This window comes from Saccoglossus kowalevskii, chromosome 2 (assembly GCF_978046115.1).
Source record: "Saccoglossus kowalevskii chromosome 2, keSacKowa6.1, whole genome shotgun sequence".
Classification (NCBI taxonomy): domain Eukaryota; kingdom Metazoa; phylum Hemichordata; class Enteropneusta; family Harrimaniidae; genus Saccoglossus; species Saccoglossus kowalevskii.
This window is the reverse complement of record NC_140642.1, coordinates 6,382,734-6,407,338: the sequence shown is the minus strand read 5'-3', so window position 1 is coordinate 6,407,338 and position 24,605 is coordinate 6,382,734. Positions and strand designations below refer to the sequence as shown.

Sequence of the window (24,605 nt, the reverse complement as noted above, 5' to 3'; positions counted from 1 at the left end):
ATTCAACTCATTGTAGCGAATTTTAAAAGCTATACCGAATGGTGACAGGCCGCCGACAGGCCGCCATCAGGCCGGTATTAAGTTGTCCTCTCCAGCTTTTTAACAGCCAATTAAATACAATATGCAACAATACATTAGGTTTTTTACTTCAAAACAGACGGAAAAACAAAATAGAATTTTTGGGAGCCATCCAACTCCGCGCGACTTACTGAGACGCGACTTATAGAGAGGGGTCATTGTACTTAAAATATGTTAGGAATTTTCCGTTTGTTTTTCATGTAAATGGATTTGGAATGTAATTCAGGAACTGACTGACCTATGTTAGGCGAATTTATTTGTTGTGGTGTATTTGTGATATATAGTTTAAATTATTTAAATGTCACCAAGTGTGTTTTAGTGTTGTAGTCCCATGCATATTGCAGTCAACGTATCCTACAGTCCCTTGTTTATTTATTTGGGGGGGGGGTTGACGAACTTGTTTTGACATGTAGTGTCTCTCAAGCTAGTAACACTTCAATAGATTGGTCAAGATTTTAAGCAGTTTTCAAAGGCTATGCCTATGCTCTGAACACGACCAATGGTCTACAGAGTCACCAGTCATCGCACATTTACATTATACATTTATTTATTGACACAACACTGAATTTGCAAGTACACCAATAAGGTCACTGAAAAGTACAATAAGTAATAACATCACATGGTTATCCCGGTAATTTAAACAAAATACGAATGTGTTATCCAGTAATTTAAACAAAAAATGACTGTGTTATCCCAGTAATTTAAACAAAAAGTGATTGTGTTATCCCAGTAATTTAAACAAATAGTACATTTATCAATTCTTGGGTAAATATGAATTTGTATTTGTTCACACAAAACAGCCTTCTAAATCCAATATTATATAATGCTGGATATTACTTGTTAAAGAGATGAAAATGTAATGTAAACATGTTGCAATTCATACATAGTTAGCCGTGTTTAAATGTTTAAATTTAGAACACTGGCGTAGATTAGACGGCATAAGATGACTGTGGATAGTTTGGTGGAGGCACGATGTTGTATGCCGGTGCTGGGGCTTCTTCTGAAAAAGGAACAAACAGAAACAAAACAATAACATCATTCCAGTTTAGTTAAGTTTACCAACCTTATAAATCTACGACGTACTAACATTACTTACGACGTATTATGGTAGTTGTATCCTCACTGGTTGCTCCCTTGATGCAGCAATACACACATGCCACTATAGATACTATTATAACAATCACGGTGACAATGCTACCAATTATAATCGCAATTAAGACACCTTCACTGTAAAATAATTATTTGTTAGTTATTTCACCGGGCTAGTATAAAGTCCCATGAATAATGGATATCATGGCAGAACAAAATATGTGCATGGAAAGCTTCTGGTGTAAATCATGTAAATCAATCAATTAATAGATTCAGCAAAACGTACAAGTTCATACATCCCACAAGACGTAAAATTATTTATACATACGCAAGTCCAATTGCTGATTCGACAACGTTGTCAAAATCATTATCGAAATCATAGTCTGCTTGAGAACAGCAATATCTGTACGTATGACTTCCACAGCAGTAGGTCATGTCCTCTGCGTCAGTCGAGCTTGGGCATTCAAATGCTTCATGATATGAACTGTAATCGGAATAGCCCGCACATGTACCACCGGATACACCTAAAAAAGATGAATAAATTCACTGTTATTGAACATGCAGTACATACTATTTTCCTCACATGTACCACTCAATACACCTAGAAAAGATGAACACATTCACTGCTGATGAACAAGGAGTACATAATTTTATTCTCACATGAAACACTCGATACACCAAGAAAAGATGAACACATCCACTGTTGATGAACCGGAAGTACATAATATATTCCACACATGTACCACTCAATACACATAGAAAAGATGAACACATTCACTGTTGATGAACATGCAGTACATAATATAATCATCGCAGGTACCACTCGATACACCAAGAAAAGATGAGCAAATCTACTGTTAATGAACCGGAAGTACATAATATAATCCTCACATGAACCACTCGATGCACCAAGAAAAGATGAACACATTCACTGTTGATGAACATGCAGTACATAATTTAATCCTCACATGAACCACTCGATACACCAAGAAAAGATGAACACATCCACTGTTGATGAACCGGAAGTACATAATATATTCCACACATGTACCACTCGATACACATAGAAAAGATGAACACATTCACTGCTGATGAACATGCAGTACATAATATAGTATTTAATCAGTAATTATTTGTTGTAATATGTATGAAGTATTTTTTGATCATTTATTGAATAATAATACTTTATTTGTACAGGCTATCACCATTTCACATAGATCATGCGTGTATTGTGATTCACGCGTGTTTATTGTTTGCTGCCAACAATAGCTGTCTCACAATTTTGAAAGTTGACAGGTTGACTTCACCAATTTCAGACCCATTCAAATGTAAATGTTGAAATTTAGCAACTAAGAGACGAAATTAGAGTGAAAATGGTGATATAACAACTTTATTACAATTTAAATTTAAATGGTGAAATATGAAGGAGCCGCTACTAATAACAACCAACGTTTTTTTTGTATTATAAAGAACATACTCATATATTCATAGTGACACAAATATTTTTTTTGTTGCTTTTCGTCATGGAATATTTTGATTCCAAATGCCAGCTCATTTTATCTGCGCTGTTACTCTACCTTGATATCGGTTTCTTTGTATCAGTTTTGGCTATCCGCCAGATTGGATGGCTATTAGATTACCATACATATCATACACAACTACTATGCAATTGTGTCAAACAATAGATTCTCTATTTTGTAAGGCACAGTGGCTGTATTGCACCTTAAGGTAAACACGTGACATTTTCTGTGATTCCCAGACAACTAATAGGTAACTAAGAAATTTAAGTTAGTTACGTGTTGCATCAAAGCGAAATGGACGGCACCCACAAAGATTGGGTGTTTTGTGTTGATTATAGTAGACAAAATTAGTAATCCTTGCCCTATAGTCCAACTTTATTCAACCAAACGGTCATCTGAGGTAACGCATCGCTGTCCCCTTCTCTTACAAGAGTAAACATGCGATCAGCCAATCGCTGCAGCCATAATTACCAGGGAAGTGTCTCAAGGTTAAGACATTGCGCAATAGACACTACTGAAGTCTTTTACCTACCTGGAAGTAGAATGGAACAATGTATTTCTGTAATATGTGTTTAAAAGTTCTATCTTAAACATACAAGTTGTTGATTTTCATTAATACTACAACGTCATCTAAACCAGGCTTGAGTATGTGATGTCATTAACACCTACATATATAAACCCAAAGTTACGTGACAGTTTGGCTGCCAGCGTTCATGTAGAACAAGATCTCGGGCGACAGGGTTATTTTTCAGTTATGTTACTGTCATTACTATATAAAATAGCAAGCGCTGGTGGCATGTTTCATACATAGAAAGTTGTTTAATGTAAAAAAAACACCAGCACAACCGCTCTACAGTTACCTATTCCACGCTTTGTGTGCTTTTTGTTGTGGTTAGTAACTACGTATCGGATCAATTCTACCATTCTATCAAATCGGTAGAGTCTGTAGAGTAAATGTGTTCATAATTTAAAAAAATGTTCAATAAAGACATCAAGATATGAAATGTGTTGTGTCTTACCTGCAATATGTAAACAAATCAGAGACCAAAAGATCGCGTATCTGTTAGTGGCTGCCATTCTTCACTGTGACGTAAGCGTCAATACATCTGAGGAAGGCTGTATGCAGTTCTAATAAAGTAGGGTCGTGTTTCTTGTGCATGATCAATTGAGTACAAAGTTCACCATACGTTATGCACTAATTACTATGACATGTGCTTACAGGCCATTTATATTCGAAGTCTTTATTGAAGTGATATAGAAAGAAGTTGTTTTGGTAAAAAGTGCCTATATCGTGACAAGGCCAAATGAACGTTGAATTAAAATATATCACTTCAAGCACTAATGAAGGTCGGGGAGATTTCTGTGTTGTATAAATTATATATATATAATTTATAATAAATTACATATAGTGTTTTAAATTGCCTCATTCGAACAACGGCAAGAATGTAGTAGATCAATGCAAAGTATAGTCACCATGTATCTGTAAGGTTACAATGCAGAAAAGTGTATACATGTATATGGCATAAGTTTGTTTGCTGAAATGTATTGATCGCTACATCCAATTGGATATTCAAATGGGTGCAAACTCGGCACCCTTGGGGATTTGTGTAATTTGCATGAGTTCAAAATGAATTGTCAGTAATAATAATAAAATTACAAGTAGATTTCAGAATGTTATGTTACTATTCATAAATTCAAATTGGCCGCTATTGTTTTTTATCAGATTTTACAAGTGTAATTCTATGCCCTACCTAATTTTATATAGTTGAGTTGAACATTATGTGTCAGGTCCTTAATTAGAAATGATGGTGGCCATCTTGGACGGCTTAGGAATGTACAAGATCTCAATGATGATATTGCTGCATATATTATAGAGTACAGAAGCATACCAACATTATGATTTATCTGTTTTATCATAGATTTTGTATTTCACATACTTATTGATTGAGAATCTTCAACATGAGGACATTTAAATATTCAAGATGGCTGCCGCAATCTATGTTGACCATATCTTGGCATCCGGGTATGATAAATGGTGATCTTAGTGAATATGGCTAGATTTAGGAGTTGCCAAATCCACTTGTGGTATTTTCATGTTAAGATATATTTTTTTATAAATATTAAAAGATGGTAGCTTCCAAGTTATTATAATTAAATGTTCATGCATTGAATTTAAGCCATAATATGTAGCAGACAATGCCTGGCGAGTGATCGCAGCCGAGTAGTTCATCGATTTTACTAAAAATAGAAGTGACTCAACCACAGAACGTAAAAACGCGGGAGTTGAGTTATTAGTTCACGCGTGGGTTGAGCGGAATTCAAGATGGCTCCACACACAAAATGGAAAGAGGCACTATTCAAAGCTAAACTTTTTTCAGTCGGCTGCCAGGAAACGATTGTCTTATCATTGAACAACATTCGGAAGATGCTTTATCATGTGCTGTGAACACTGTGTTGTGTTCGGGAACTTAACTAATAAAAAAAATAATAAACAACATATTTAAGGCAAATTTATTAAAAGGCGGCAGTCGTCGTAAGTTTGTAAGACTTTGTAATAGAAGAGAGAGAAGTGAACAGCAAGGCGTTACCTCAGCTGATTGGTTTGATGAATAAAGATGGACTATCTGTAATGAACTACTGTGTATTTCTTTTGGTCGAATCTGATATCTCTACGTGTACGCACGGTTACTAAAAAAATATTTTTTTTAGTAACCGTGATGTACGTGTTATCAGCAAAACGAGTCAAATATCTCCCAGAACAACGCCAGTGTTCACAGCAATTGTACAAATGTGTTACCATCAATATTATAGCCATGGTCACCCTTCTTTGGCACGTAGTTTTAAGTTATTGTGTGAGTTTCAGTCGAGAGAATTGAAGAATGGATAATGTGGTAAAGTTGCCCATGAACATCGGAAAGGACGCACGCATCGGTCACATCTTTGCAGGACGGAGATTCCCTGCTGTTAGGTTAACTTGAGGTGGGGTGAGGTTGATATTGGAGAGGTTCTAAAAAGACTGTTGGCAGAGAAATAATGAAGGTATAAAGGACTATGGGATGCACTTGTAACTTGCGCTTAATGCAGTTATGTATTGACAATTGAAATCCTAAGGGGCATGAATGATGGATAAAACAAATTGTAAACTGAGATGACATTGCATGGTTATTTTATAAAACCAAACATTACTTTCCAACTTAGTTAGAACCGACAATTGAAATGTGCTAGAATGAATGAATTATAACAAGAATGTATAAGATAATGGTATGCAGTTCTTATGTACGGTGATATACGATAAAGATCTCACGAGAAGTTAATTCACGTGTTTTGTGGACGTTGGAAAGCGAAGCCATATCGTGCACATCACTCGAACGCAGTTTTAACTAATAGTGTCACAAAAGCATCCAGGGTCGGATACATGATTTTTTTAAGGAGAGCTCCAAACCTTAAAATCGCCAGACAAAGTTAAATGATTTTTTTATATTATACATAAACAAATTGAACACATTTTTCAACGGGGGGCGGACCCCAAGAAACCCCCCTCCCTCTAGATCCGCCACTGGCATCAGTGGGTGCTTGGAAATCTCTGATTGCGTAAACAAAAATGAGATTATCGTTGCATTAAACGTACAAAGTGTAAGTTTTGAGAATAAGGAAGGACAATACCAATCAGAGTTAAGCTCTAATGTGAATCATTGGTATTTTATAACACAGTATCTGAAAATCAAAGAGGCGGTACAGATATGGCCCTAAAACTAGTCTTGCCTGTACATTATATCGAAGGTGAATTGGTTTCGAATTTGATCAGATTCCGCTCTGCAGTGTTTGAGCATTTGCTCTCACGGGGTTATAGGAGATCACCATAATAATTAATTAACTTGACTCCGAAAACTAATCAATTTATCATATTACCTCAAAATAGCCAAGTACCAAATGTGATCAAAATCCACTCATATGATTTTGAAATGAGAAAATGAGAAACTAATATGCAAATTATCAATCAGCAAGCTCTTAATTTTGTATGAGCGGTCAGCACTATGTATTTACTGAGGTGGGTCACATGCCAAGAAAATGTCGCACCATTATTGATTGTTAACATTAAATATCTTTCAAAACGTCTCAGGTAAGTAAATCTCATCAAAAGTCTACAATTGAGGGTTGATATGTGTCATTGATTCTGTTACTTTCAATCTTGTATTTCAGAAATATGGACATTTCATCTACAACTTAATGTTTCCATTTTTTTACACATTCGTTGTGGACGTGATATATTTTCATATCAGTCTTTCTCAGTTGACGGTTTCAGAGTTCTTGATAAAGAAGAAGGTTTATTTCTTTTCTACCGTTAGCGGGCACACTTCCTTCCAGAACGTATTTAACATATCTAAAACTTTCCGCAATGAATGCTCAAAATCAAATACTTTGTCAAGAAGTAACTCACAATAAAATATATTATAATTTTCGAATTTATTCGGTTATTATTTTACCTGTCAAATCAGTTTCAGATTATTTCTCATAGCTAACAAGCAAGAAGTTACATCACCACAGTCCGGCGTAACAATGTTTGTAATCTTGTTTTTGAATTTATCCCAGTAATATGCATTACGGTTTTATATTAAAACTGTTTTAATGCAACTTGTCTTTGCATATACAATCTATTCGGGGCGAATAGTATCGTTTTGCTTAAGGTACATTTCCTCCAATCAAATAATGAAATATCGCGACTCTGGCATCCTCGTACAATTCATCATTGTAGTGCGGCATCGTTTGTAACTTTGGTTAGACTATCAAAGCCGATTGTTCATGACATATTTTTCATTTTTCAAATAATGTTCTAGCGCCGTTGGCATCCGATTTATATTCTGTTCTGTGCAAAATTTGTCAAATGTTCAAAAGTTTGAATTGTGCTTCCTGTGACGACACAACCAACCGTCCGCGAACTCCGAATTTGCAGCGCCCTCACATGGCAGAATGGAACGTTTGAAGAAACACGAAAAAGGATAAAGAATGTGAAAAGCTTCCAATTTTCGTTATAGCATTTCTTTATTTTTCAGATTGAGACTGAGATCATAACAGTTTTGTATTAAATGTGGCTTTTTGTTTTGTTTTTTTCTTTTTATATAAAATAATGTTTAAGTCATTTTGTTTCAATTTCTAATTAAAATTTATTTTTTGGTATAACATTTTGTACATTATGTATTGTTCAAGCTTTATAACATCGCTGATTGTTTTTAAAACACGTTATTATAACTCAAAAAATTAGTCCAAATTTATAGCATTATTAAATGATGCACGTATAAAGTAAATAATTATGCTATAATTACGTTTGCAAAAATATCATACAAACGTTTTTTTAAACGTTGTTATATCGTAATTTTTATAACGTTATATTACTGTTATTTTTAAATAGCATTTAAGTATCCTCACTGGGTACGTCATAGTGACGTTTGCCATAAACGCTTAAATTGCAGTTTTCAATGTCACAACTTTAATAGCATTTTTCAAAAACGTTATTTAATTTAATAACAACGTTATTCTGAAACATAAATAAAGAAAGAAATGTTACAAAAATAACTTTAATCAAATACACCAACAAGGGGAGAAAACAAAATCAAGTTTGTCTGCAAGTTCAAAATGGCCGGTCTCTGCCTCACGTAGACACCATCTTTCTGATTGATATGCTTGAATAATCATTGTCTGGCTCATATATATTAATATTAGAGAACAATCAATATAAATTATACTACTATTTGACCTCTTACCATGCGAAAAATGAAGAAAACGCCGGCAACAGATATATCCACAAACAACCCCGGTAGTGTTGCGTGAAAGCCAGCGGACTGAGCATGCTCAGTACCGAGCAGGCTAGGTTAGGTTAGGTAAGGTTAGGATATTTTATTCGGAACGTACAAAAAAGCAATGCTTGGGTAAAGTCCAATATAACCTAAACCTGGAATAACACAACTAATCTAAAATAATTTTAAAATCTGAAATACAAAATTAGCTAAAATACTACAAACATATTTATCTACACTTGATAAAATATTGATAAACAATTCTTCAGTTGACAAGGTTTGGTAAATAGGTGAGTACTGTGAAATACTTTATTTTTGCTTGAAATTAATTTTCGGTGTTTTCGCTGAAGAAATGATTCAGTGAAAATACAATCCAGTGATTATACCATTTTTCCTTTATTTAACATTCAACTCGTCAGAAATCAGTGAAAATAAATTCCATACAAAACACCCAAAACACGTTTCAGCAAAAATTAATCCTAGCTAAAATAAAGTATTTTACAATACATACTAGTATACAGTTTATAAATAGTGCATAAGAGAATTGTTGTGTTTTGAAAACTGTTATATTTATAGTGAAAAATGTTTTTCATTACCCACGTGGTGTCACACTTGTTACACACCCTGTCAATTGTATTTATTCCCCTGTTACGACATTTGCAATTGGCAAGAATGGGCTGAAATACGGAATTTGGTTAATGCTATGTTTTTTATACCATCCATGTATTTTCAAATTTATGAATGTTTTATATGTACTTAGTTTATTATGACCAGTTTTGTTCAACTGACTTTCCACGTTTCTTTAAACAGATTGCAAAAACATGCCTGATTAGTATTTGTGTTTGTTATATTTGTAATTTGTAGAAGTGTTTGAACAAACTTATACCAAGGATCGTATTTAAATCTACTACTTTCTTTAAATGCAGCTTCGATAATTACGTGTGTTTGTTTTCTTAAATGACATTCTTTGATAACATTTCATGACACTAGTACAAACGTCAACGCCCAAGTTATACTATACAATCAATATCTTATGCTTTCCAGCGTGCTCCCAAAACTCTTACAAAACTGTAATATAAAGTTATAAGAGCATATAGTTCATACCATTTTTGGATAGGAGTGCAAAAATAAAACAAGTATTTATCCGGAATTAAATAACGCTATAACAACGATTTCATTAGAAATATGGTAATAACATTTAACAATTGCATCTTGAAAATCTGTGTTCTTAAAAATACGCTTCTACACAACTAAGTAAACAGTGAATTGCTGTTATTAAATTACGTGTTAATAAAGTTTTTGAATATTATTTATATTATATTTTGAAATAAAATATTATTTCAATATACTTTAATTTTGAAAATGGTAAGACGTTACAAAACGCTTATATGACAGTTTTGAGAAAATTGTGTTTTGAAAGGAATAAAATTATGCTATAATAAAGTTTCGGTTTGATACCATAATAATAGCAGTATATAAAATTAAAGTATAAAAGTATATTAGAAGTTTTTAAAAAGTTCCTATGAAGCGTCATTTTATTACATTATCACAACGTTTGAAATAAAAAACATTATAAATATGTTATATAAAAACATTGATGTGAAATTACTTAGTGATAACATTTAATAACATAATAAATACATTGTAGAAAATTACGTTATAATGACGTAATTATATCAAATGTTACGATGTCAAGTTTTTACGTTGCATAATTATAGTTGTATACGTCATAATGATGTTTTCAAAAACCGTATTTTCACCATAACAAAAAATAACGGTATAGCGTTTCATTTGATAACGCTATAATTACGTTTTCAATTAGCAGCTGTGTGGTTCTTTCCCCTGACCATTGACGTTAGATGCAGCACCATGTTTATCAAAATTTATTACCATCAAGATTGTGTGTCTAAAATGCACAATATTTTGGGGCAATATTTGATGACAGTGAATGTTTACAAAATATTAAATGTGTTATTCTTAGTAATATTCGTGATATAGTTATGTTTACCTGTAAATGACTGATGAAAAAGAGTCATAGTATAAATCGCAAAGCATGTATGTATTTACACTAGCGTTTTACTATTATAATATAATGACCAGTCATGTGACATTGAAATCAGTGCACGCCAATAAAAATTATACACCACAACAAAGTACTTGAAGTGCATAAACGTTAGATAGCGGTATGTAAAATATTGCAATTCGACACATTTTGCTCATTACCATGGTCTTCCCCTAGTACATATCATCTATTTGTGTAGTGTTTGCTGAACAGAGCTGGCGTACAATCATCAAGAATATTGACTAAACTGCTCGTTTATAACTCGCCTCGGTTTTACTGTGTTATATATAAGCATGACATGTCATTTGTTTATTTTACCGAAATATCATTAAAATTACAAAAAAACGTGAACAGTTGTAGGTGCCACAACAAGTCGTTGGGGGCGTTCGCTGTGCTACCAGTTGAGCGACAACAATTCACTAATAATTAAAGATTATGACCTATGGCGACTACGCTACATCGTATAAGTAACAATAACATAAGGACGATAAGATATGTATGAATACTGGCGCCATTTAATAGATGTTTCCCTGTCATGTATGTGTTAGTAGTTTTCTCTCCACAGTCCATGATTAGAGCTAAACTCAGTGGGCACGTAAGTATTATATGTACAAGCACTGGGGCTTTAAAAGGCAATTCGAATACGTTTTTGTAATGTTAAAATGCGTACAACGGGTGAAGACGGCGCGTATAGTAAGTGTTACTGAAGGAAAAAATACCAGGAATTTGGAGGAGCGCGCCGTCTACCGACAACTACGAACCAACTCCGGGAGTCAACCCCATGATCGTCGTCAGAGTTGGCGCACAGTGAGATCACAGTCCAAAGTTCTCGTAGAAGGAGTATTTTATCGAAGTACGCCGGGGTTGCCTTTTGGCCGACAAGCTTTTGTTTCCGTCTTGTCACTTCGCAGGTATATCGTCGTTGGTGACAGGTTATTCCTGGGCTACAAGGAATTGTGGGAATGTATACACAGGATATGACACACATGGAAGTAGTCGAGGTCTAGAGAACGAGTATTATAACTATTACAGTAGACGTGGTTTGGAAGTGACTGTGGCCTTTACCTGAAGACTGGGTGGTCGCCAATCGATCACGGGATATTGTCGACGTTAAAATGTTAAAATCTTAATTTCTGATTTTATTATAAATTGGAATTTTTTGTTACAGAGGTGAGTGAAGTTATTTCCTGATTATTGACCACAGTTTACAGTAATCATACGATTTTGTTGATGCACTGTCATCGTGCATATATATGTGGATGTTTGCATTTAATAATTTCATGTCAAAGGTGCATGCACAATTTGAAATGTGTTCTGTGAGTTACTTATATATTGGTTTGCCATCATCGTACACCCAGAGAATAGGTACGAGGAATGACACATAGTGATTGGTCAATTAAAGCACAGCCCCTCGGGGACGCTTTTCAACGGTATGTGTTGACTGCTATCTCATTTATTAAAACGTGGAACAATTTGATAAAATACTAACGTCACTTTTAGATAGACCATGAAGCTATAAATAGATCTATTTTACCCGCATGCGTGCAAAACTGGCTATTGCAAAATATAGAAGGGGGGCAAGAGGGAAATAAAAAGGGCTTTTTACAATTTACAAGGAAAAAAAGACGTTTTTACAGTTTACGCTGTGAAAATTGAATTTTGCAGTGAGTTGTGTCCTCTAGTCGTTTTACAGTTTCAAAAATGTAATTTCCCTGGATTATTCTTTACGACTTTTTTTATTTGGATGTAAATTGATTACGTTGTACGTCTAGCCTGTGATTACAGAATTACGGAATTATTATTTTTTTCAATTTACGTTGTACGAACAAAACAATATTGCAATTACGTTGAACGAAAATAACCCCCCTACAAAGAATTGCAGCACATAGAGATGTTACGTAAACACTTCTATTTCTTAACCAACAGATAATTAATTGTCATGCACCAATAGAGTACCACAATGTAGATGGTTTCAATTATTAAAATAACCTCAACTTTAGACATTGATATGATCATTTCTCATCCTCTCCTTCTGTAATTAATATTTCCAGGGAGCCTTAAATTTGTTCAACCACCATTGGAACATTGACTTCCATTTTTTAAAAAGCACGTGTACTTTTTTGTACACGTACATACAAATTGAATCTTCATTCGCGACTTAGAAGATGGAATGTTTTCGTCAAATACTACATCTAGACAGACATTAGAACATTGTCCTTGATCTAGTATATGTCAGAAGGCATGTATTGAGTAGATATCTGATGAATCGTACATACTTTTGTTGACCACCATGACACGTATATAATGACGACTTTCTTTGAAAGTAATTTCATACTGAACACCCTAGTAAGAACTAACGGTGCAGTATTTGCTCTGTATTGCCAGCCTGCATATTGTATAAAGACAGTTTACATAAATACACTCGCTATTGGTATTTCTAGGGTAATAGTTTCGCCCTGTGTACACACATCGCCCCAGAGTGCAAGTCACGCGTGGAAAGCCGTACGCATGAATATTGCGTGAACACAATAGCCATCTGTTACGACAGTAGGTTGTGATCCACCTGCCTCTCGTCCGACAGTCTGACTTTGATGGACAACTTATTTTTCTCAGCGAGGAAGTGTTTTGTTTTTTCGTGTTACAAGATACGCTTCAGACACAGGTATTTAAATGTACACTTTAAGTTCTTCTAATGGAAAAGTGGTGATCGATAACAGAAAGTGTTTTCATTGCAACTTGTCGAATTACGCTATTGATTATCATTGTGAGGCTAGCGAAATATTGTGTGTATGTTGGCCATTAGCCAAGGACCCGGGGCTCAATTGAGCTGGAATTTTCACTCGGTGAATCTTTTAACAAAGTTCTAGAACGGTTTGTAACCATCGACCACCAACAACATCTCTGATAATGAAGGGTATTGTGATTATTGTACCTGCTTGGTCACGCTTTATAAATACAACTAAATAAAAATATCTGTGTTGATTGGTCCGCTTCTTTCATACTCGTGGCCTCGATTAAAACGATACCTTACACTAGCTGAGACTGTTGCAAAATCTGGTAAGTTATCTTCTCTTTTGTTCTACGTCATAGTTACCAGGGAAACATTGTTCTGGTTGACACATGACATGATATCAAATTACAACATTAACAATAGTGCATTGTTTCAGGTGACAGACGTGTCTGGTTCATGTAGTTAACCGATGCCCACGTTGTATTTATCAATCGGGTCTTTATTTCACATGTTTGTCCAAAATACGCGTTGCGATTACTCCCTCCTCCCATTTACTCCTCCCACCAGGATTACAAAACAAATAGTAACCCTTACACTGCTTGCATACATAACTCTGGTCACCCCCCCCCCTAAATACCGATAGAGGCAATATTATGCCAATGTCAATGCAATGAACTGTGGTACGTCCATGTGAATAAACTAAACAAGGTTGATTAACGTTTAGGGTAAATTGAAAGAAAGACATTTTTTTCTAATTCTCTCCCATCTATTTTTTCTGTCACATTTGGTGTAACTTGATGCTAAAACTGCATGTAACCGTGTAGCAAGCACACAGTCTATATACGGTATACAATCTGGATTACCACTTTGTATTATGCGCAGAACACCTCCCAACATGGACGTACTCAATGCTCCCAGTGATTATTGTGACCAACATAAAATCAGTTAATATTGGAGCAATGGGGCTAACCTGGCTCATGGAGCTCCATGCCTGGCTGAAGTGTGGTATCTAATCTTCTCAATTGTTGTAATCACTCAAGGTCATTTTCATGTGTTCTACACATTCTCCTAAATTTGATACGATTTCATATTTACTGTATATACCCACAGTCCCTCTATAGAGGATATATGGACTGTGATACTATAACCCTTATGATGTTTATATGGTTCGGTGAGACCCTTTCCGAGGCCATACAGAATGAAAATGCAACTTTAACTATTATGGTGCCATAATCCTCCCCGAAATTATGATGCCACATTTTGCGATTTTATATTGATTTGGACAATTTATGACCAAATTAATATTATTCCTATGGTTACACTTTGCTACAAATGTCTTGATCAACATTTTTGGGGAAATATGAAAATTTATTATTGAAAGGTGACACAAGTTGACTTTAGAGTTCTAAGGGTTATTAAGTTATCCAAGCTCATAACGCAGTCGTGTCTATTTCTTATTGATCATTGCCTTGATTTATATACAGATTATCAAATGGATTATTCGTTTTTCTCGATTTGACTAGAAACACAAGTATTTTCACAATTGAAGTGTTGGAACAAAATACTGGACACCTTACCTTATTCACCCGTGTAATGACATAAATCACACTCTTGACCTAGAGTCTTGTCTACATATATCGACACAAGGTCAAACGTATTGTGGTTATTAAAGTGTTGTTGGGTTTGGGGTTTTCAATCTATTGGTTTTTAATTGTCAGTAATAGTGTCCATGGCTGGAATGGTTGATAATATATGTTATTGAACTTATACCATATATGCCCTCAAAAATATCACACTGTTTTTAGTATAAAGTCACATGTACCTTGGGGACCCCGTTACCGTATTTAACGACCGACTTATATAATGGTTGAAAATGTAAACTAATACAATGCGTAAACTTGACGTTTTGGTCAATTTGAATGTTGTTGTGGTGAAAGGTCTTTGCAGTCGTCAATGAATTACCTGTAATATGCTGTCTGGCAAACCAATGAGATCCATGTATGAACGCACATGACACTGGTTATGACGATGGGTGACTATTAATAGGTAGTATGCTTGTTTTTCCGCCAACTTCTATTATCTTCTTATTTCTTTGTGATAGAGTACTATTCGTATATTGTACTACAGTCCCGTTTCTCTATAGAGGGGCTGTGACTAGTTTTGGTCAGACAAGATGATCAGATCGATCGACTATGCTTCCTAATTTACACACTTGTTTCCATTATTGCTATGACAACGCCGATGAAATGAACTTTTGTTATAGTCTTAATTATCCTGGATGGCAGTAAACTTTCGCCTTGCATTCCTTGATGGAAGTATGGTGTTAACAATGAGCAGAACACTAAAGTAATTAGTGTGACACATTTAGTTAATAATACAAAAAATAAAAATAAATTTTAATTTTAATTTCGCTGATAAGTAAAATTCGCTAAATTAAATCCGTCTGAACGAGTTAACCTGCCAAGTTCGTGAACCTAAAAAAGTAAAATTGCTCAAAACATAAAAATAAACGCCAGTGCTTACCATATACTGAGAAACGTCAACATATCAATATCGGTAAGTTTCACTACTAGTACTTTTCATATTTGAGATTAAAGTATAACAGTGAATAAAATACTAACGGCAGGGTACATATATATTCCATCATAGCATGAATGTAAATTTCAGTGAACCAGCATCAAAAATATACTTTTAATAACAGCTTGTAGCTATTCTCCGCGCAACAAAGGCATTTCATTCATATTATATAAAATTAGAATTGAAACGAGAGATATCTGAGTTGCACGATTATTTCGTTATACTGTGGCCTTTACCACGTTATCGAACGAGTTTACGGGACAATTTCTTGTACGTATTGCCGAGGCGTTCAGTGAGGGAAATATTATATTATCAGTTTTAAACCACACAGTGTGCATATTTGGGATCAAAGGTCTTCTTGAGGTATTTAGCGTCTAACAGCGTAGCACAGTGACCAACAGAGCACCAAGACTTTGACGTCGGAATGCAATCCAAGAACAGAGGGTGTATAGTTATATGCTAATAAACCCCTTTATGATCTCACAGTATATTAACTGTCGACGTATATTAAATAGAATTTAAACGGTCACGAAGAAAGTTATATTTAATATGTCACCATTCTAACCGTATTGTGCGTTGTATGGGTGACACCGGGCAGAGATGCGTCGCGTGACAAGCCGTAGTTTGTCGAATTCCTTAGTTACCATGCAACGCGATGGACACCTGTGGAATTGTATGACGGCAATGTCATTCAACGACAACAAAACGAGATGGGTCAATGTGATATAGGTCACGTGATTGCAATTCCATTTTGGGATGCAGGCTTTTTCGAGTCATTTCACGTTACTAAAGTTGTGGCATGGGACATCAACTCGTCTACACCCTACGTCCCACTGTGCCAGTCGTATAACAGTAACTAATAATGTACCTTTTATGGCTTTCACCTGTTTATTTCGATGTTATTTCTTTAGATTTATATAAAAAATATGTATTTAGTATGATTTCATGTTTTATTTCATATCATTTGTATTGCGTCCAGACAGAGGCGCTTATTACAGTCCGTTATTAGGGCGACACCTTTGTAATATCAACCGTTCAGAAATGACCCGTCATCCGCAGCATGTTATGTCGCTCTAGACAACTTGAAATCACTCGTCAAATACGGGTTTATAGACGCATACGTAGATACCAGTTAATCAGCTCCCTGATCTCACGTGACTAATATTCCGTATGATGATCAATTACAAAGACTCTAAATTCACTCCCGTGAAGCGTGTACCTCTATGCGTACATTGAATATACATGGTAACAAGAGGGACTGTGATGGTAAGAATACTTCAGTACATTGCTATAGAGGGCGCTGCTTTTTTTGTGAAACGATACACCAAACTCTCGGACTCTAACTTAAAAACAAAATAAATAATTCATCTACTTGGATATAATTCCTAGAATACACAACTTATTTATATCATTGGCTTATCAAATACCTTTAATAATCGCCTAGAGCGCAGATCATTAAACACCCAGTTCACCGAGAAATGGCTTGCCTCTTGAGTGTTGTGTTTTCCTCGAAGCATTTGTATGAGATATCAACAAACAAGCTTCTTTCAGATTGGTAGCTAGCCAATCACGCACAATCTTGTAAGTCACTTCGACTTGCTTCACAAAATGTGACACAGCCCTAGCACCAAGTGTATTTTGGATAGCAGGGACGCCACAGCTGGGGTCGTTATGTATCCCCGGGGTCGGATCACTGGTATTTTGTTTCGGTTTGTAATGTATTTCCTGGATATTAAATACTATAAAGTGTATAGTTGATGATTCACTACCGTCAGTGGTTAGAATAGGTGGATTGAAGTTTATACGGACATTGCTAACATAATATCGTGCCGACACTGTGAACTATTCATAAGTAAACACCGTGACGTTAAATTCAATTCATTTGCATGTTACGTTATAATTGTACTTTGTTTCTTTGCCAAATTCGTGAACTTAAAACCTAGTGAAATTGCCTAAAACATCAAAATAGTGGAATTAAATACCACTGAAAATAAACGGCTTTACAGTACTTCCAGCGCACCTGATGTATGATAGTATGTTTTTGCATTTAAGGTAGCGAGACTATTATTTGTGTTGAAAATTCCGATTTTCACATTTATTTATTAATTGATGAAATGCACTATAAACTTTCATCTGACAAACTCAACGTAACCTAGAATGTCATGTAAGTTGGTTAAAATGTAGAATTTCTGAAGGAAAGCAAGGCAGCTTCAGTAGTGTTTTCTAAAATCAACAACACAGGTTTAATTTGTGTGCCTATAAGTTTCAAAGATTAACTCAAGACAAAGCAATGTTAGGATGTGTTATCAGTAGCTATCTGACACACAATGAGTGTTTCCAAACATTTGAGTGGTTTGTCTCCGCCCCTGTTTATTTCACAGATTAGTCATTTGCATATGAATGTGTCAGACACAAGGTCACACAGCCACTGAAAAAAAATCATTGATTTTAGTGTTTTCATCTGCCGTTTTATCGAACTATAGCTATCCCATTCCTTTATTTTTTTGGGTTTCCAATAGCCTTACACATTTGGATGCCCCTACACATGTTAAAACAGACCTTGATGAGAAAAAAAATCGCTTGTGCAGATAAACAAGCTTGAAAATCTTTGCTGTGACTTCATCGACGTTTTCTAGGAGTTTATGTTTTTCAAAATACAAGGTCTTTAAAACAAAAAATAATGTATACTTATTGTCGTTGGATTAACACCAAATTTTCACAGCTTTAAGGTGACAATGAGAGGAACTTGAATGTGTCCAGACAAACTATTTCATGGATTATTTACCAATGTGTTGTGGTTTGAGTTGCGGTCAATGCGACTAAAACAGAAATTAAAATTCAGGACACTATTTTTCAAAATGCGTTGCTTGAATAAAACTGGTCAGACACATTCAATTTACCAGACTATTGAACAACTAGGAAAAGCGAAAACAAAACTTATTATCACCAGCATAAATGCGTAATTATTTTTTTTACAAAAAAAGTAATTTTTCACTTTTGATTAAGTAACTCACCGTAGAATGCAGATACGGGCATGACAAACACACCTTTGAAAAGCTTGAAGTCTGGCGATTCCAAAAATATATACTTTCCTGGGTCTATTTGTAGTCGTTTGCTCCCAATTAGAAGATGAAAAAAGTATGCAAATAATAGTCCCGCTACCTTAATGATTTATTTTTCGTTCAATTTAATTGATTATTTATTGACTGTTTTTTTATGTCTGATAATATCGAAAATCACTAGTTAAAATGATACAAAATAGCGTATACGTAATAAAAATATATGAAATAAAAAAATACACGCCGTAAAAAAGATTTTAATTCGATTGTAAAATTATAATAAATGTATATTTAGTGTTTCCACTATGTTCCTGTTTCCATTATCTGTTACAGTAGTACCCATGACCGGATGTGGCGTAGTTGTGGAAAATAACGCCAACTGGGAAATTTGGAATAAATTATTAATATTGTGTAGTACGGACCGGAACTCATTATAAACGAAGCAAAATAGATGGCACTGGCCCACGTGACTTTGTAATAGTTGTTGGATCTTTGCATAAAGCCTCATGGCTGATGTTACCCTGGGGATAATAGAGAAACATGTCAACATCGCGTACATGGGGATAAACTACCAGAAATCGTGATAAAATTTGTTTTCAATGGAATGACCGTCCAATCATGTTCACATATTTTGATATTCTGATAAACATAATAGAAATGTCCGACTCTCCTACCAATGGCAAAATCACTCTCCCTTGTAGAGTCTTCGAGCTTATGACCTGACCTAGGGAGCCACAGAGAGCCGCAACAAGTGGAACGTTCCCTGGCGACTACCTAGCTTAGTAATAAAAGACCCACATTCTCTGCGAACGAGAGAGAATGTGGCAAAAGAAGACAAACAGCTTGATGAATTCATTTGAAATGTCAATTGCTTTTTGATTGCCTTAGCCTGATTGACTTTATCGACGTGGTTGAACCTGCACGCTTTTGTCACCTATTTGTCAAGTGTCTGCAACAATCGTGATAAAACAAATGATTAATCGTGAAACGTGCTGTATCCGGTCGAATGGGTCTGCATACATTATCTATCTATGGCAGTAAGCTGTGAACAAATACAATGTAATTTCTCTTTAAACTGAATTTTAGTGTCAAACCATACACATCTATAACATTTATCCATCAAAAGAGTAGAAAGTATTACATATAATATTACAAGAAAATACTTATAAATGTTGCAATGTATTGATCAGTTCCACTGCGGAACATACTGATCACACTAAAAGGTGCAAATTTGGGAAAATCTTGTGCGTGTTGCCAGTGAAATGTTAGGATACATTGATATGTAAATATACCAATCAAAAGATAATCCATGGTCAGGCATCACTGTTCCACAGCGTTCACTACAAATAAGCTAAAGTGCAAGTGATTTGATAAGACACAATAAACCATCAAATATGGACTTCATCTTTGATCCAAGCCTCTCCAGAGACAAATATTATGCAAAAACATAGTAGTGCTCGTTTGTTTCAAACACCCATTGCATCATAGGGAAATTAAGATTTTTTTATTAGCTATAGTGATTCATCTAAGTTTAAAGAAACGTTTTATGTGTAAAAAATGTGTTCCCTTCTCGCTACCTTAATGTATTCTATGTAAGGAGGTAAAAAGACTTTTTTTGTTTTTACTTCCATCACGGTTACTAAGTAACCTTGCTTCCACAGCCTGTGTGTGCCATAAAGACTAGAATTTACAGACATTGATCACGTAAAACGCCAGTGCCAGTAATACGGTTATTTACTGCTAATTGACGAACGAATACGACTGTATACTGATTGCTAGTTTGCCTGGAAGGTGTTTGCAATCAATTTGACGTCAGTGGGTCTTTCGTTCATTTCCCGCCCGGGGACATTTTAAAATCCGATTTGAAAATTGGGAATAAATCCCCCTACAATATTGTCAGGACCAAGGTTGTAGCTGCTTTCATCCAAAACAATCTACTTTGGGTAAATGACAAAAAGGATCAGTAATAAAGTATTCCCAGCAGGTCAAACTGAGACATAAAAAAAAAAAAAACATTTAAAAAATTGTGTCAGCTGTTGCATATAGAAGATACACCACTCATTGCGAGTGTTTTGTGTTTTCTCCTGGTCAAGATTTATATAGACATATCATAGACCGTATTCTGTGGGCAGGCCGAGGGATATACAATGCTGCAACGTGGTAGACAGAGATGCCAATGAAAGGCGTTGGTGGACGCATTGTGGACGCTGTGGACGCTGTGGATCGTTCAATTGATTTAATATTGTTGAAAAAATGCATGTAAAGAACATGCGTTATTATTTCGGTGGAAATTAAATTAAAGACCTTTGATATTTTATTTTATTTGGCGCCTATCTCTGTGAAATTGATGAATAAACAACAACAGCACGTGTTCGCACTTCAAATCCAGGTCAGAACGAGCTGCCAATCACCGCTTACGTATGCAAATTTCAAAAAATAATCTCATTGGCAACAAATCGTCAATCAGATAACTTCAGCCCACCAATACACACGTAGACGAAAACCGTAGTTTTCCCCGATTTATGCTAAACTCTGATTCTATGGCTCTGTGAATAAGAGAAGTGGAACCTATTATAGTATATCTCATACGGATCGCGACATGTCATAAACGCAAACGTTACCAGGCTTAATATATTGCCCAATGTATTGTTAGGGTTTGAACGTTCATTATGAGTGCTGCCGTATTACGCACTAGTCGACAATTGTTTGGCGATATACCATGGACGTGTTAACACTGCAACATATCAGTGTACGATAGCCTGGGCTTCAACTTAAGGAAAAACTGGATTGTATTGACCGTGAAATCGTAACATTCACTATTTGTGGTGTAAAACATAGCACAGGTAAGATAGTTCTCTCTTGGCGCAACTTTAATGGGCGCCAATGGTGTATAATACGCGTTGACGTGCATGTGAACATGTGTTTTTAGAACTATTAATGTGGGTAGGGTGAACTGTTTGCACAGAACGCTTTCCCCAAATATACTAGCAAAGCAAGTGCCGTTGAATATTCATGGTAGAAAGCTGCACAACGTGTTTTTTAATAATGGCCACAAAATGGCCAACCACGTATACGTTCGAATTAAGAACTTTGTGATAGAAGCATAAGGGTATTGTTCCTGTTTATTCGAGGTATACTAATTACTATACATATTTCAATATATCTGTATAAATGTTCGTGTGTTATAGCTTTTCGTACATAACTTGCCACATTCCTCAGTGGACAGGAAGGGTGTCTGTTTAACTCCCGTCTTCCGATTTTTTAAACACAACGCTTACTGTCTGTCCCCTATTTTATTTCATTTTTTATCGCTTGCTGAGACCATTCTATTCATATGTGAGATTTGTGTCCACTGCGCGCATTGTTTCGTTCTATCTCCTGGGGCTATTGTACGCGTGGCTGATGTTGAGAACGACAAGACAGTGAATTGTATACTTGCCTTCACGACACACCGGTGTCAGACCCTTTAAAAACTGTTTTCAAAAAACTTGAAATACATTGTAGACAGGATTGTATAGTACATTTAAATAGATACCGTTGCCTTTGTTTGTAATTGTGCGTGTTGATGTATAGTAACACCCATATTGGTCTCAAATTGTGTCATTTGTGGTTGGTTTTGTTTTTCGCTCCGTGTTTGTCTCAAACTGTATACGATTACAGTGTACGTGATTTCACCCCGTGCCACCACAGCCGTGGACCATTGCTGGTCATCAACCTACCCCCTTGTATGCCGAGATACAGAGGCATACACATCAGGGGATGTAGTAACATTTTATGTGAGGTTTAGTGAACAAGTCAACTCATAGAGGGTTCACCTGGTCGATAAACGATTTTTATTGCTTTCCGTAAGACATGCACTCAACCATGCTCGCCAAAACGAATTCCAATATCCTGCAGCCTTATAAGAAAGGTTTCTCATTTCACGCTAACGACAGATCGAATGACTGCCTCGACACGAATGGAAATTCTTGAAAATAAATTGGTAGTCATTTTAACATTTCAACGTTTGTCCAAGTGATTGTAATTTCAATGACGACGTCCATGTACGCACACCGTCCCTTTAACGAGTCTGCCATAAAGGATCTTAAATGTATCATGTCTTTCCAGACTATCATTTCTATACAGCGGCCTGAACGTGGTATTGGGTCTGAATAACAGTGTTGAGATACTGGTCGATATATCGATTAAAACGAGACAGCATTGTCAATTCCATCATCATTAAAACAATAAAATGACATTCAATCAATCATTCAAGAATGGCATGACAACCAGTTTGCACATAGTTTCGATTATGTCATATTTGTATACGATATAATTTTGAAGTGCTTGCTGTGTAAACAATGTAAAAGGAGGGACCGGACGCTGCTATCTAAATAAAACACAGTACACAATAGTATCGTCTGCTCCGCCCACTTTTTAATCCGGCCAGCGAACTGTCAATCATGTTAATTCGGTTTCGAGGATTTCTTTATCTCTAATGAAGCACGCATGATTATTTTATTGAGAGATAATGCGATTACATCTTCAAGGATGAATCTGCCTACTTTAGGGAAGATGTATTCATTGATGAGACTTGACATTCAAATATTAAAATGTATATATTTTCGTCACACCCAATGTCTTATACGTTTACTTAGTGTGAACACTCTCGGATTCTGTTTTTGGTTATGTAAACTGGAACTGTTTTAGATTCACATCGAGCTAAGAATAAATGTTTTTATCTTCATGGTGTCTATGTTGAATGGGAGCGTACTAGTATATGGACATTATAGGAGAGGGGCATTCAAGATGCTAGCCAGCCGAAGATACACTATGAGATCTTGATCCTGAGTAATTCTGTCTGATGTTCATAGTGATTGATGTTGACTGAATTAGTGAACGGTCATAGTCGTCCAATCGATGTGCAGACCAATATACTGCGTGGGGGCCGTGCATCACTGAACTACTATAACTGTTTTAGTTCCACTGTGCCACTAATCATAAATGTAAAATATACAATATTGATTTATGTGCGCTGGGTTGGATGCTCGGTGAAACAATAGAATAATGCCGCAGATACGTGAACGTGTTGATGCGTTTCGAATTATGTCGCATAATATAATAATACTATTACTAATTGGTTTGAAGACAATGACAATCAGACAGAAGCGAGTTTCTCGTAAATGAATGAACAGAGTTTCCATGATTTCTGTCCTGCTTTTATTAAAACAAAATTGAAAGTAAAAAAACTACTCCGCCCAAAAAATGTTATTCTTTTAGACCCAGGTCACATACAATACTCGAATAGTTAGTCTAGTTATAGAACAATTACATCGTTTTCGCCAATAATAACTTGTTCACTCATTGAAGGGGTTCGCAGGTCTATGGCAAATCGGGAAGTATTTTATATGAAATTGTGGCATTATCGACATGTTTGTCGTTTCCGGGATTCAATGAACTCTATTACAGCCAATTGTCCTTGCGTCTGAATTGTTCACTTCACTGATTTCACAACTTCGAACTTGAACTTTATATACAAGGGTACTGTAGTCCCAGTTAGACAGATGTATGGTGCCAGGTCAAATCTCCATGGCAACATACTGTTAATTGTAATTCAAACAAGATGTATGTTATATTTTGTCGCAAAATAGTGCATTCTATTTTGGTAATACAAAAGCACCCATCGAATTGATAAAATAGTTGTAAAATAGTTTCATT

General features: G+C 35.5%; 2 protein-coding genes across 2 annotated transcripts in view; one reads left to right on the top strand and one right to left on the bottom strand.

Moving 5' to 3' along the window:
• Positions 1-607: 607 nt before the first annotated feature.
• Positions 608-3,832, bottom strand: LOC100371709 (uncharacterized). Its single transcript, XM_002732929.4, has 4 exons — positions 3,707-3,832; positions 1,496-1,691; positions 1,175-1,305; positions 608-1,078 (listed from the first exon to the last, which is right to left on the bottom strand). Exons 1-4 carry the CDS (start codon positions 3,762-3,764, stop codon positions 1,008-1,010), a joined length of 456 nt encoding a protein of 151 aa, XP_002732975.1. The 5' UTR covers positions 3,765-3,832; the 3' UTR covers positions 608-1,007.
• Positions 3,833-11,504: 7,672 nt separating this feature from the next.
• The window catches only part of LOC102809902 (uncharacterized), a 30,820-nt gene continuing 17,719 nt past the window's right edge, over positions 11,505-24,605 (top strand). The window contains exon 1 of the mRNA XM_085508478.1: positions 11,505-11,711. The gene's annotated coding sequence lies outside the window, so the exon portion shown is untranslated. The remainder of the gene's footprint in view (positions 11,712-24,605) is intronic.